We start from the raw sequence: 16236 nt of genomic DNA, 5'->3' as shown, positions 1-16236 counted from the left end.
ACTACACCTTTCCCACGCACCACCTGCTCGCACTTGGACGAGGAACAAACACAAAAGCCAGTAGCACACTCTCAGCAGGTATAAATCTCATTCGAAATGGAGTTTTACAACTGAATCAGAATCCACACAACCAGGAAGACTCACGATGATTCAGTACAGTCACTGCATCTCAGGTGTGTGAAAGCTGATACCTTACCGCAGGTCTCACGACCCATAAACCCAGAGCTGAACGACCCCAGGTAAAGATACCTGGATGTAGGTTTCGGAACACTATGATTTTAAAATATTCGTCGTTTATTTAAAACTTGTCTTCAACTGTTTAATTGTCTCCACCAAGCCTAATTGTCTCCTCATATCCATGTAACTAAAAGGCCCACTGATAGTTCCTGATGTCCTTGTCCTACGTATAACATATGTGGTACGAGGCCAACAATGAGTCTTACAACACTGTTTCAAAAGCCTACAACAGGTAAATAAATTAATATCATTATTAATATTGAAATTCGATCAGAAGATTGTGAGCGGAATTTTCATGCTCTTCCCAAGATACCCTGAGGACGTTGAGAGTCAAACACAAAGCACTGATGAGCACATGTAGGACAGCCCAGGTAGATTACCTGCTCCCTGAGGGCCACGAGTGAACCGTTGGGATATCACTAACGATCTGATCACGACAAAGACATTCTCCCGAGCAGAGCTCAGTTTTCTCAAAGCTTGTAGATTCCCCATCCTTAATCATGATTACCTGCAGCGGGATTTGAACTCGCAACATCAAAACATTCTAATCCTCATCAGCAACTTCTGCTCTGATGAAAGCAAAGTTTACTTTCCAGATGAATCTTTGCTTCGTGATCGATAACTAGCACATAACCCGGTTACACCAGGCTGTGTTTGAAGGGAATTCCTTTTTTTTTTCGTTATTTTATTTATTGTATACAAAGTCGAGGCTCGTGGAAGAGCTAGTACAAGTACACTAAATGGATCAGGCTGCAACAGGTCAAAAGGAGAACAGTGGAGAGAGGGGGACGAGGGTAGAGGTAATCAAACATCAACAGCAGAGTTGAAGGCCACAACAAAGGGAGACAGACAAATAATGGGTGTGGGGAGGAATTGGGGGGTGGTGGGGGGGGGGTTGGGGAGGAGTTTAGGAGAGGATGCATGAGGTGGACAAGATGGCTCCAGAAAGAAACTCTCAGGAGGGAAAGCTGGAAATTTGGAAGTAGGAGGGTTGGGGAAGGGTTAACGAGGGTAGAAAAGATCATGATTTTGGATTGGGGACTATCTGAGATTGTGGTGAACAGCTGTCTTGAACACCTGGAGGGAAGAATGAGATTGAAGAGAATGTGGAAGTTGGTTCCACAGGCAGGAAAAAAAGAGGAACAATTGAGTGGAGGTGAGCAGCGATCCTGGATTTAGGTAGTTTCACCAGAAGGGGGTTGATTGTGTTCCATGTGACCCTGCAGAAACCTAGGAGGTTGGGGGGGGGGGGGTACCGACGCAGAAGGTGCAAGACCAAAAAAGGAGGTGGTAAAAGACAAGGAGACCACCGACCTGTCCGTGATGGTGATAAGCCCATTGAATTAGCTTAACCACGAGAGTTTCCAATGATCTTGAAGGGCTTATCTTATAATCATGAAGGCCTGATGGTATCCAAGGCCATCTACACTCATGGCTCGCAGACTTCCTCTCCTGTCGCAGCCAACGTGTGGCCCTAAATGGAGTTCTTTCATCCCCTCTTCCTGTCCAGGCTGGAGTTCCTCAAGGTAGCCTTCTGAGCCCTGTTCTTTTTCTGGTTTTCATCAATGATCTCTCCGACTCTCTGGAAAATCCTCTATATCTCTTTACTGATGATTCCACCCTCTGCCGTAGCATCTGTCATCCTTAAGATCGGCAAGCAGCTTCTTCACTCTTTGCAGATCTGGATAAAATCAAAAGCTGGTCCAACATGTGGAACATGTCTTTCAATCCTGACAAATCTCACATTCTCACTGTGTCTCTCTGAAAGGACTGTCTGGACCCCCCCCCCCCCCATCTATTTTTGCAACAATCCTCCAGAAGAGGCTCCAACTTTCAAACTCTTGGGTCTCACTATCTGCCATGATCTTTCCTGGGAAAGCCACATTTCCAACCTGGCCTCCAAAGCCAGTTGCCGACTGGGCATCCTCCGTCGTGCAAAGTCCTTCCTTGGCACACCTGAGCTCCTGATCACATACAAAGCTTTCTTCCGCAGCCTGATGGAGTACTGCTCTCCTCTCTGAGCTGGTGCTCCCGACTCCCACCTTTCACGGCTTCACGCTGTGGAAACCAAGGCATTGAGGATCATTGGTATCTCCCGCGGTGAGGCTGAGTCTTTGGGCCTCTCACTCTCTCACCGCAGGAAGGTTGGTCGTCTTTCTGTCTTCTACCGTCTCCTCTCTGACCTGGCCCCCCTGTTCTCTCTGTGATCTGTCTCCCCTCCCCATATTTCCGCAGGGCGCTCAAGGTCCACCAGCAACCCCCTTCTCGTGAAACTACCAAAATCAAGAATCACTGTTCACCTTCACTCTTTCATTCCTCTTTTTTCACGCCTCTAGAACAAACTTCTACACTCTCTTCAATCGCACTCTTCCCTATAGGTCTTCAAAACAGCTGTTCACTACCACCTCTTATCGTCCCCCATCCAAATCCTCGATCTTTTCTACCCCTGTTAATCCACCCCAAACCCACCTCCTTCAAATTCTGTGCTTGCCTTCCTGAAAGTCCCTGTTGTGTCCAAATTGTTTCCCCTATGTACCCCACCCCATCCCTCTCCCTTCCACAGATCTCCTCATGTCTCTGTTCCCCACTGTTTTGTGCTTCCCTTTCCCACTCCTCTTGTCTCCTGCTCCCCTTGTTATACGCTCTGTATGTTAGCTCTCATACGAGCCTCGACATTGTATACAAAAACATATATATATATATATATATATATATATATATATATATATATATATATATATATATATATTAAAAAATGCCTTGGTTTGCACGGTATCAAGCTGAGCAAGATGTGAGGCAGGGCAGCCAGCCCAGAAGGGAGAGCAGTACTCCATCAAGTTGCAGGTGGACAGGTGTTCAGGTGTGTCAAGGAAGGACTTTGTATGATGGAGGATGCCCAGTCAGTGGCTGGCTTTGGAGGCCACGTTGAAATATGATTTGCTGGAGAAAGATCATCGCTGACAGTGAGATCCAGGAGTTCGAAAGACTGAACTTCCTTAAGAGGATTGTTGAAAGTTGATAGGAGGGTTTGCCTACGTTTGGAGAGAGACAGTGAGAGCGTGAGATTTGTCGGGATTGAAAAACAGCCCAGCCATGTGTCTCTCCGAGTCATGCCGAGTTGTCTCGTTTGGTTTTACTTGCCAAGGGAATATGTTCCGGAGAGAAACTATCATTTTCATGATCCATGGTCAAAACGATCCGTCTTGGGTTCCATCAAACTAAAAGTAAGCTGTCCCATCTGCAATTATCAGAATGTTAAAGATACTGCGCCGTTCGTATGAATAATATGTAAAAATTTTTTATAAATGAGTCAGTAGCCTCCCTGGGAAATTCAATTAAAATTATTTTTTTGTCTACTGTGGGCCAAGCTTATGGTTGAGCACTGTTCGTCATAAGACCACTTATGTGTCTCTAATCTCCTTGGGCAATTAGCTCACTGTATCCATCGGCTATCCGTAATGAGTCTCCCACAGGATAATCGATGAAGCAGACTTTTGTTCATTTCACTTCTTGTAACCCCGCATTATGATTAAATAGATTTGGTCGAAGTTCACAAAATTCGATTATAAGCGCATGATACCAGAGGTGTACCCAGATAATTAGTCTGGAGGTACATCGCACTGGATCGTAGTTCTATGGTACTGGGGTAGAGTTTGACAATGCTGGATTGTCGGTTTATGATGTAGTTTTAGGTCACTGATGAAAGCTCATGCAACCCTTCCATTTCACGTTGCACATTTTGAGTGAAAGAAACTGCACCCTGGTACCATTTGTAGTGATAGTGGAAAACAAGCCAACCAAGTGATGGGTTGCAAACTCACAGGAAGAAGTTGTCCCCTGCACAGAGGGTCCATAAGCCAGTCGCCATTGTTACCCATGTATGCGAAACGAAAAGCGTGATTAAGCAATTGGTTCAGTTCTGTCTGTCTGTCTGTCTGTTTTTTCTGTCTGTCTATCGATATACATGAGTTTATGGTCGAGGAACAACCTAATTTCAATTGAATGTTATATTTTGGACATGAATCAGAAAACGAACCTGTAGTCTGTCAGTACTTTGGCTCTCAATTTGGCCTGACCACACATGCTCAGAGAGGGGTGAGATATCTGTCTGCCTGTCTGGCAGTGAAACAAAATTTAAGACAATTCCAAACAGGAAACGTACTGTTTTTTAAGGATGTTATAAAGGACACACGCAACAGGCACGAATAACTAATGTAACGTGTTCGATAGGGTGGTGTACGAGACGGCGAATCAACGACGGGAAACTGCTGGAATTTATTTCGACAACCTTTAATATCTTTATCTTATTTAAATTTAATTATCTATCTATAATTCCAGCAATGTGTGTGTGTCTGTATCTGTGTCTGTGTGTGTCTTTGACCGCTGTTTCTCGACAACCACTGGTCCGATCTAATTGAAACTTGCCAGGTATATTGCTGGGGCCCTGTGGATGTGCCTGTTCAAGGTTTGATATTAATCGGACAAGTGCTTCCCAAGTTATGGCCATTTATTTACCAACCAATGACAAGACACGTTGCTGCGGCCATTTATTTACCAACCAATGACAGGACACGTTGCTACGTAGGTGTGGCCGATGGGGAAGAGAACCTCAGCCGCGTTCCCCATTACGGGTTACAACGTACGGACTTCCGGATAGTGATGACTTACTGTATTCTAATAATTTCTCGATTTCTTATGCCCATTTATAGATAAACACAATGGCCCAATCCAGTCGTCGTTTACAAGACCGAAGGAACGGCCTGTGTGGTTGTTTGAAATTATTATTTTTTATTTATTTATTAATTTTTTTGCACATACGTTTTCTCTCTCTCTCTCTCTCTCTCTCTCTCTCTCTCTCTCTCTCTCTCTCTCTCTCTCTCTCTCTCTCTCTCTCTCTCTCTCTCTCTTTCTCTCTCTTCTCTTCTCTTTGTGTTTTTCCTTGCGATGACATTGCGAAAAGGCAAAATACGTTGGCGCTAATTGAATAATTGGCCATTGAAACTAAATTGCGAATAATCATAACTGCGATATGCGAACTTCCGGACAGTGAGGACTTAACTTCCGGACTTCCGCATAGTGACGACTTATTGTATTCTTTCTCGATTTTTTCTCGATTTATCGACTAACTGTATTCTTTCTTTCTCGATTTCTTTGTCGATTTTCTTAAACACAATGCCCCAATCCAGTGGTCGTTTACGACAGCGAAGGAACGGCCTTTGTGGTTGTTTGAAAGTTTTTTTTTTGGTTTGCATGTACGGTCACGCACATACGGTCACGCACATACGGCCACGCATGTACGGGCACGCGAGAGTGAAGGAACGGCCTGTGTGGTTGCTTCTGGCAAGCGGTTTTAAAGTTTTTTTATTTTTTATTTTTTGCACGTACGGCCACGCACGTACGGGTACACGTACGAGCACGTACTTGTACACTTAAGTACCACAACGAGAAAACCAGAAAAACATTGATCAGGTATGAGATGTGTTCACAAGGAGCCAAAATAAGTCGATCAGACAATCGGAGAGGGAGCATGCAATTGGGACAATTTTTAAGAAGGACTTGGGATGGAAACCATACAAACCTCATTATGTTCAGCAGTTGTTTCCTGATGATTGTGATGACAGAATGGAGTTTTGTGAACATTTCCGTCAATGGACTGATGACTGTTCAGTTGTGTGTTGGAACGTTACCTTGTCTGACGACACTGTTTTCCAAGGTGATGGTTTTGTCAACAGGTGTAACTGCCATTACTGCTCAGGAAGTGATCCAGAAACGACAGTCGAATTCAGCCAAAGTCCGTCAAAACTGCTGGTTTGGATGCGGAATGACTTCAACTCAACCCAACAGACCTGACATCCTCCGCAATACTATGAAATGACAGAGATACTCAGAAATGCTTCAAGAGCTTCTTTTTCTAAAAACAATCAGCATCTGAACAATAAAGATTTAACGATTTCTATGCAAGACGGTGCTCCTTCGCACTTCTTGATTTAAGTTCCTAATTGGTTGGATTCTCACTTTTCACACGGATGGATCGAGTGATGAGGACCGATAGAGTGGCCATCCAGGAGTCCCTGTGCGATTCATTTTTTTTTTTTTTGTGAGGATGGGATGAAGAACAAGTGTATGTTAGCAACCCCGCTAATTTGGATGAATCAGAACGTTATATCTGCAATGTTGTGTCCAATTTGCCAGAGGAGTTTCTTACGCGTTCAGTGGAAAATGTTGGCGAAGGATTGAAAAAAAATGTGCTGAGAATGCAGGAGCTTATGTTGCGATTCGATTTTGACAAATTAAAACTGCAATAAATGGATAATATATATATATATATATATATATATATATATATATATATATATATATATATATATATATATATATATATATATATATATATATATACATACATATAAATATTTTGGTATTTTATTTAATTTATTAACGTGGTATTTCCATATTCAAAAGTTGGGATTTAATTATGGATCACCCTGTACCTTGAAACTACAACAAACAATATGCTACTTTACTGATAGAATGCACTATCTAAACTGTAAGAGGCCATTTGTGCCGTCTGTCTGACTGTCTGTCTGTCACCATTTTCTCAGAGATGGCCAAACAGATCTTCGCTGAATAAAATGTTCAGAGGTTCATCGGTGAGTGGCGGGGAATTTTAGGCAAAAAAAACAACGTTTTGAAAATTTTGATAAAAAGACGCATTTTTAGATCCTCGTGGAGGATCTCGAAGTCTTACTCACGTTGTTGTTCTTGTGGACTTTTTGTTTCACGTCCTACAGTTTTCATCGAAACTTCCTGAAACTTGGCATATATATGTAAAAATTCCCTGCGCAGACAGTAACCATCTCCGATTTTGAAAATTCCTCCGAGAAAAAAAAGTTATGACGTCAAAATATCTCCGCTAATGGAAATTGCCTAAAAAATTATCTCCGAAACTAGGCAAGCTTTTTGAATTCTGTTTGCGGGAATCGAACAGGGCATTAGCAGAGATGAATTACCGCACATATGATACATCACTATGACGTCATATCAAATTTTATTACGTCATTCCTATTTTTTGACATTTTTTGTTTCACAACCCAGAGTTTTCATCGGATCTTCGTGAAACTTGCCATGTATATGCAAAAAGCCCACGCGCAGGCAGCAACCATCTCCGATTTTGGAAATTCTTCCGAGAAAAAAAGTTGACGTCATAATATCGCCGCTAATGGAAATCGCCTATACCATTATCTCCGAAACTAGGCAAGCTGTTTGAATTTTGTTTGCGGGAATCAAGCCAGGCATTAGCACGGATAATTTATCGCAAACCTGATACATCACAATGACGTCATATTCGTTTCTATGACGTCATCATGAAGAGGACGAGGATTTTAGCTCATTTGAGCTTGTTTGAATATTTTTTTCGTTAATTGCTCCATAGTGCCGAAGCCTTTGTAGCAAGGTGAAAGGTATTGCTAAATGATCCCTGATCACATTTCTTCGTGGGTGTAGGGAAGTGTTTTAGCCCCCACAAAAAAAATTAGAAAAAACAAAATTTGATTTCTTCAAAATGCCAACAGGATTAGAACAGCACCGAGCAATGCCGGTATCCCTGCTGGTGGGAAATAAGGTGATTATCTGTTTGTGTGTATATGTGGGTGTGTACATCTGTACATCTGGGTGTAGGTGCCGGCGACAGCTCACCTACTCTTCGCAAAGGACACCTCGGGATCTTTAATGTCCACCAACGAATGCTGGCAGATGGGACACCCATTTCACGTCCATCCAGGGAACGGCACACACATTGATGCCTCGCCATGTCGATGAAACACCAGGATGACAGTTTATGACAGGATGACAGTTTATAGATGGGTCGGGATTTGAACCCAGGTTAGACAGCTCAGAGGCAAGTGTGCGTACCTCTAGGTCATCCTGCCAGTCCTGGAAGCAATGTTGATGATTTCGATTTTTAAAAAAAAATCACTCAGATTGTTAATTATTTTGTACGAACATCTATCATGAGACATGTAAGAAGTCAAAGGTACGTGTGTGATCACGCAACCCAAACTTCCTCGGATCGACACGATACGTAGCGAGACTCAGTTTGCTTGTTGATAACAGTTATTTAGGTCTTGTGGAGGAGTTTATGCATATATATGCAGGACAAGAACAATAGTGGACACATAGTGTGCTGTTACATTAATTCATTAATTACAAGGACATTAAAGAAATGGACAAATCAATCGAGTCGGTGGTGAATCTATAGTCCCAGCATCATGAGCTCAGAGATCAGTTGGGAAATCCAGACAGGCCAAACCATCATTGTCTTTTTCAAAGGTGTAACTCCATCACAGGGTGTGTTGTTTACATCATTCTTCCAGGTGTTGCATTTCGAAAAGATTGAGGCCTTGTGGTTTAAAAAAAATGTGTTGCACGAAACTTTCTTTTTTTTTTTTCTTCATTTTCTCCCTCCTGATGCTGAGCCATGGACTTAACAAGTCATATATTTAATTGGAACATGTTCTCTTGAAAGGTGTTGCATAATGAAACAGTCAAACCTACATTGAATCAAAATTATTAGCAAGTCTAAATTTAAATATCTCTGGAACTTCCTTCTCTATCCCACATGCCTTCAACCCTCCACCACCATACTCATTTGAGTCGGTTGGCATTTGAGTCGGCATCGCAGACAAATCAGTGTGGGGGTGGGGGGTTTGTTTTTTTTAAATAACGGTTAAGGTGTATACAAACTAGATCCTGGAAGATCTGGGAAATGTCAAACATTTTGACAAAAATATTTATCCTCTTTCACCAATCATTGTACATGCCGGAAAAGCCACCGAACAAACCCATTCACCTTGTAGCATCGGATGTGTAATTGTATTCTTGTGAATCCTGGATTTGCGAATTTGCTTCCCACGCAGCAACCGCACCTTCTGAGCCACTCAGTGGCTACATGCGAGAAGAGTAGACCACTTGCCACCCGCAATTTTAGCAGAAACTTGGATAATTTGTTCATGGTGCCGGCGATAACCGTCCTACTCTTGGAGAAGGACACCGTGGGATCTCTGACGTCCATCAGCTCACTCCAGCAGACGGGACACGCGGCTTAACGTACATCAGAGGATTATTGTAATTTGTGATGAAACGTCCTGTCTTTGGCAAATTATCGATCTGACAGTTTATAGTCGGACCGAGGATTCATGGCAGACGAAGCAGCTCAAAGGTGTAGGCCCTCGGTGTGTCACCGCAACGTCATCTCGTCAGATCTCATGCATCAGACCTCGAGCCAATCACAACTGAGATGAATCCAAGAATTGGACCCATTACCTGCAAGGGCTCCTGTACTGGGGTTCATCTAGGTCATACACACTACATCCAGCGTCCTAAAACCACGTTAAACTTGCCCTTAACCCCTTGAACCCGAGCGGCCATTTTACCAGCCGCTATTCAAACCCTCATATTTCCAAGCGGCCGGGTTTTTTTTTTCTCCAGGGAGCCGAGGTTGGGTGAGCCGAGAGTCCAAGGAGCTCAGAGTTAAGAGACTATTCCATGATTTCTCATGAAATCTGATTACATTGATATGAGATGTCATCATGGGTGCCTATTAACTTGGAGTAATAATAATAAAGTGAATTACAAAGAACAGAAAGACTGAGAAGGATGGATTTTGATAAAATACCGGTTCTCTCTCCCTCTCTCTCTGTCCCTGTCTCTGTTTCTCTCTGTCTGTCTCTGTCTGTCTGTCTCTCTCTCTGCCTTCGCATATATCTCCAGGTCCAGGCTTTTGGGGCCTAGTGAACTCAGCGTGGAGCTTGTGCGCAGCTGGAAAGCGACAGTCCCCGGTGAACATCGAAACAGGAAGGATGATTTTTGACCCTTTCCTCACTCCCATGCGTGTCAACTTAGGAGGAAACAAGGTGAGTTGAGCAAAAAAAAAATAAAAAAAAGTAATGAAAAATGTATCATCACTTCTATTAAACTTTCTCTTTGTGTCAGGCTGGCAAGCTTCAACGGTTTTCCCTGTGGATAGGAGTTTTTATGTCGATAAAGTGTAACATATATGTGTAACAGCCAGCCTAGGGATGAGACCCACAAATGTTGGTTGTCCTGCAACGCGCAAGGCAATTAGGTGTGGGACCATGGGGTTCAGGATCATTCAATGGGTCGTGCCTCGGCTCTCTGCTGTCGAGGTTTGCTTCCAGGCAAAAAAATCAATTGGACAAGTTAATCACTAATGCGGTGAGGTGCCATATTGTGGAGGCTGTCTCATAAGGGTACATCAATGCAGTCTGGTGCTTCTCAGGTAGATCAACGAGCGAGTCGTCTTTCGGAGAGGACATCCATCCGGCCGTCCCATATGCTCGCATTTGCTTGTGGACATTAAATTTCCCAAGGTTCCTTTCAAAAACAAGTCGGTCATTGAGCTCACAGCGTACTGGCCAAATTACCAAAAATTCCAATCCTGACTGAGGTCGAGCTTTGGTACCACCCTGTGATGGAGTTGCGACATGTCTGTGGAAACGCTCACCACCCACTCCTAGATGCCACCCAGAAGGGGTGGGAGTAACCATCAACATTAATTTATGCAAATGACGAGTGGATCCAATTAAGATGTCTCCTTGCAGTGAATACTTTGGTAAAACACAAACAAATCCCAAATGTGGTTAAATTCACGTCGTCGGTGCACCTGCGCGCGTTGAGCGCACAACGGAAGCAAGTGTCGGGATGCAGGAGATTATTTTTGGCCTGGCATTTGCTTTGCACGTCTGATTACTGGGTTGATGGTGTCGCTTTTCCCAAACGAAGAGAAACTTTCCACCCGTGGCATTAACGTTGTTTACCGAAGAGAGTGTCCATGTCCATGTGGAACCTACACCCTGGTAAATGATACCACTTGATCTGTAACCTCTCCCGTTTGGATGTGGTTGTGAAGAACTCGCAGAACATTAAATGGATGTTCTTTCAGAGCGTTTTGTAAACTTTATCTTTAGGATATTGATTCCTGGCTGATCCGCCATTCTTCGAGCACCGTGTGAATAGGATGAAGTAAACCAGATACAGATCAAGCCATTTGGTCCATCATTGACTTGTGATATGTCCATATTGGTGTTGTAGTAATTGATAATTGCACATCTCGAGCAGGTAATTTGCGTTTGGATACCGGCACACAATGTCATGCTCATTTTGGAAGGCAGAGTAGGATCTTTAGTTGTACGACTGTATATGGGTCAGCAGGATTAATTTTTCCTCGTAATAATACCCTACCTATAAAACATCAGTACGTACTTTGCTCCCAAGAGCTCTACCAAGACCTCACACAGAGACTTCACTCCACTAGTTCTACCAAGACCTCACATAGTGACTTCACTCCCAAGAACTCCACCAAGACCTCACATAGTGACTTCACTCCACTAGTTCTACCAAGACCTCACATAGTGACTTCACTCCCAAGAGTTCTACCAAGACCTCACATACTGACTTCACTCCCAAGAACTCCACCAAGACCACACATAGTGACTTCACTCCCAAGAACTCCACCAAGACCTCACATACTGACTTCACTCCCAAGAACTCCACCAAGACCACACATAGTGACTTCACTCCACTAGTTCTACAAAGATCTCACATAGTGACTTCACTCCCAAGAACTCCACCAAGACCACACATAGTGACTTCACTCCACTAGTTCTACCAAGACCTCACATAGTGACTTCACTCCACTAGTTCTACCAAGACCTCACATAGTGACTTCACTCCCAAGAGCTTTACCAAGACCTCACAAACTGACTTCACTCCCAAGAACTCCACCAAGACCTCACATAGTGACTTCACTCCACGAGTTCTACCAAGACCTCACATAGTGACTTCACTCCCAAGAGCTCTACCAAGACCTCACATACTGACTTCACTCCCAAGAACTCCACCAAGACCACACATAGTGACCACTCCACGAGTTCTACCAAGACCTCACATTGTGACTTCACTCCCAAGAGCTCTACCAAGACCTCACACAGTGACTTCACTCCCAAGAGTTCTACCAAGACCTCACACAGTGACTTCACTCCCAAGAGCTCTAACAAGACCTCACATAGTGACTTCACTCCAAGAGTTCTACCAAGTCCCCACATAGTTACTTCACTCCCAAGAACTCCACCAAGACCACACATAGTAACTTCACTCCACTAGTTCTACCAAGACCTCACATAGTGATTTCACTCTCATGAGCTCTACCAAGACCTCACATGGTGACTTCACTCCCAAGAGCTCTACCAAGACCTCACACAGTGACTTCACTCCCAAGAGCTCTACCAAGACCTCACATGGTGATTTCACTCCCAAGAGCTCTACCAAGACCTCACAAACTGACTTCACTCCCAAGAACTCCACCAAGACCTCACATAGTGACTTCACTCCACGAGTTCTACCAAGACCTCACATACTGACTTCACTCCCAAGAACTCCACCACGACCACACATAGTGACCACTCCACGAGTTCTATCAAAACCTCACATAGTGACTTCACTCCCAAGAGCTCTTCCAAGACCTCACACAGTGACTTCACTCCCAAGAGCTCTACCAAGACCTCACACAGTGACTTCACTCCCAAGAGCTCTACCAAGACCTCACATAGTGACTTCACTCCAAGAGTTCTACCAAGTCCTCACATAGTGACTTCACTCCCAAGAGCTCTACCAAGACCTCACACAGTGACTTCACTCCCAAGAGCTCTACCAAGACCTCACATAGTGACTTCACTCCCAAGAGCTCTATCAAGACCTCACATAGTGACGCCACTCCAAGAGTTCTACCAAGACCTCACATAGTGACTTCACTCCCAAGAGTTCTACCAAGACCTCACATAGTGACTTCACTCCCAAGAGCTCTACCAATATCTCACATAGTGACTTCACTCCCAATAGCTCGACCAAGACCACACACAATCACGCAGTGAACAATGACTTAACTCGCAAGAACTCTGGGGAGGTTTGACCTCCCCCCCACCCCCCAAAAAGGTATTTGCTCTCTTCTCCAAAATTACACACACGGTTTCGATGAAACTTGACCACAATCTTCATCACCCGTAATGTACCAAAGTGTATTGACTGTATCAAAATCTGCACTCATTGGGGGTTCTATAGGGGGGCGGGGGGAGGGCGGGAGGGTGAACCCCCCAAAATAGGTATTTTCTCTCTACTCAGAAACTACGCAAACAATTTTGATGAAACCTGACCACAAACTTGATCACCTGTGATGTACCAAAGTTTATCAAGTGCATCAAAATCTGCGCTCATTAAGGGGGTCTACGGTGGGGGTGGGGGGGTTGACCCTCCACCCCCAAGATAGGCATTTGTTCTCTCCTCCAAAACTCCACACACGATTTTAATGAAACTTGACCACAACCTTCATAAACCGTGATGTACCAAAGTTTATTCACGGCATTAAAAAAATTCAGGCTCTAAGGGGGTCCGCAGGAGGTTTGAGTGACTGTTGCTACTGATCCAGGTGAGCTTCAGGATAGGTGGTCATATTTTTTTCCCATGAAGCGGTTTCAGACATAGAGGTCTAACCTTTCTCCTTTTTTTCCAACATGGGTACCACTCCACGTGACCTATGACGTCATAATTGCAATTAACACCTTCTACATGAGTAGTCACACCTTGGTGAAAATTTCGTGTCAATCCAACAAGCAATTCCAGAGAAAAGGGAATAACGAAATGCAGACACGCACGTTCGTACGTACAGGACCGATCGGTTAACCCCGCTTTTCGCTTCACGAGTGCGGGCTAATTTATAAATTATTGTGCCTGGATGTCCAGTGCAATACTACACTAGACATATACAGTAGATATTTATTCCCATATTGGGTGGGAATATTTTCACCATGTTCATGTATATGTAGAGAGTGAATGATGTACAACAGGTTAATTGATTAATACTGATTGAACATAACTGTGCAACCGCCGGGGCAACAGTCCTGTAAATACATGTATAAAATATACGTTGATGCTGATAACAAATAGGAATACAAACAATGTACATTCATGTAATTTTGAACGAGCTTCTGAAACCTTTTGAAGATAATGCGACCAATCAAGATGAAAATATCAAAATCAGTAATGGAGGCCAGGGGAGGGGGGATCCAGATCCCTAGTTTAGGGGTTGGGGCACAGAATCCGGTAACCCCGTGGGCGGACAGGTGAAGAAGCCTCCACTGTAGTTGGTCTACATTTAGTGGTAAAATAATTGCCACTCTCTTATTTGTTTTCCTTTTTTGTCCTTTGTGGCCAGTCTGAATTCACACCTCGATTTCCTTTTTCTTTTCCTGCATTCAACTTGGGAATGTTTGTATTAATTTGTTTTTATTCAATGTTATTTTCAGGTGTTCTTGTTTTGGAGGCTGGTTAAAAAAACAAAAAAAACATAACGTCACTTACCCACAGGTTCTCGTACTTTGGGGCCATTTAAAATTACATAACGCATTTTTTGCCCAAATTTGAAATTCCCCCCACATCTCCCCTCCCCCCGAAACGCTCCGTAATGCTTCAACAGATACCTCCTAAAATATGATGTAACACTCGATGAAAACACCCCCTCTCCCCTTATTTCATACCGTAAACCTGGGATGCTACTTATCCCGTTGTTTTTTTTTTCAGTTACGATGAACTATATTTAAAAAAATAAAGGCGGTATGTAGAGTGAGTGTACCCTCAATAAGACCAGGCAGCAGTGGGAATCCCTGTAGTGACGCCATCGTGGAATAATCACTCGGAGTGATGTAATCGTTTCTAAATATGTTCAGTAATGCTTGGACATGCACCCCCACCCCTACCCCTCTGTAACACTCTCTAACGTTTGGACATGCACCCCCACCACGACCCCTCTGTAACACTCCCTAACGCTTGGACATGCACCGCCCCCCGCCCCCCATGCGTACGTGATTTTTGAATGTCGTCTTTTCCACAGCTGTTCTCTCCATTTTCTTACTTCCCATTGGATTATAATTATCTTTAATCTTTGTGGGGTTCATGTCGGCTTCCAATCGTTTCAATTTACTCATCCCAAACAGAGAATACAGGCCGGCGTCGTCCAAATTATCTTCAAAATGGCCGCTGCAAATGACGCTCGAAGTAGTTGGGCCACACCACTTTCCCCTGGTCAGTTTTACTTTGCCTGTCGAAATTGTCCTTCCAGCCGGATCTTTTGGGAAAGCATGCACACTCACACCATGTTTGGTTGGACGTTGTTTCTGCAACGAGCATCGACGTATCCAGATGGCATTATCAGTACTCGCAAAAGTATCCTGGAGATGACGTGGCGGGTCACGTGATATATGGCGTAATCACATCACGGTTTTATTTTTTTGTGGGGTGGGACCAAACGAGCGTACAAGGACATCAAATAAACATTAAAAACCTTCATTTCAAGATATTGATTCAAGAAAACAACGACCAGTGTTAAGTGAAACCACATCTATCTATTCCTTCATCCAAACATGAATTGCTGATTCCGTGGACCTTTAAATTACCTTAGCAACTAACACAAAGCCCGTGTCGGCCTTATTGTTGAATTGAAATCGGTTGAAGAACAGACTCCAAAATCCATCCTCTCGTCAAGATACTGCACAGGTCAAGGCCTCTTAATACTCCTGTGCCCTCGCTGACCTTACTCTGGTTTGACTTGTGGCCTTTGAGGCCGATTCTTTCTCCGTAAAGTTGTTCGCATCGTCGGGGCACAAGGAAAGTCTCAGGGATCAGATCTGCGCACGATGCGTCGTGGGACATTTAGAGGTTCATTAAACCACCCGAAAAGGTCGACCGGTGATGGTATGGTGTCATTGACCATGAACTCTGAATAGTTACAATGAAGTGTGATGGGTAGCACCAGGGAGTATGGACATGATCCGTATTGGAACCATAAAGGTTGTCTGCTTCAGGCCAACAAGAAGCCTCCCAGGTTAGGTGGAATTTTGCATCCCCACCCAAGTTTGGCCCCACCCAGTGACT

The 16236-nt window shown here is 43.8% G+C and overlaps 1 protein-coding gene across 4 annotated transcripts in view; it reads left to right on the top strand.

The window, feature by feature from the left end:
- CA10 (carbonic anhydrase 10 (inactive)) overlaps nucleotides 1-16236 on the top strand; it is a 320755-nt gene that overhangs the window by 103510 nt on the left and 201009 nt on the right. For all 4 annotated transcript variants that reach the window (XM_085863336.1, XM_085863335.1, XM_085863334.1 and 1 more), the window contains one exon: nucleotides 10006-10148. In XM_085863336.1, coding sequence (XP_085719462.1) covers nucleotides 10006-10148 — 143 coding nt within the window. The remainder of the gene's footprint in view (nucleotides 1-10005; nucleotides 10149-16236) is intronic.

The sequence above is a fragment of the Eptatretus burgeri genome, chromosome 17 (genome assembly GCF_056783735.1).
Source record: "Eptatretus burgeri isolate ZD-2024b chromosome 17, Ebu_testis_v1, whole genome shotgun sequence".
NCBI lineage: Eukaryota > Metazoa > Chordata > Myxini > Myxiniformes > Myxinidae > Eptatretus > Eptatretus burgeri.
This window is presented reverse-complemented; position numbering and strand designations above follow the sequence as displayed.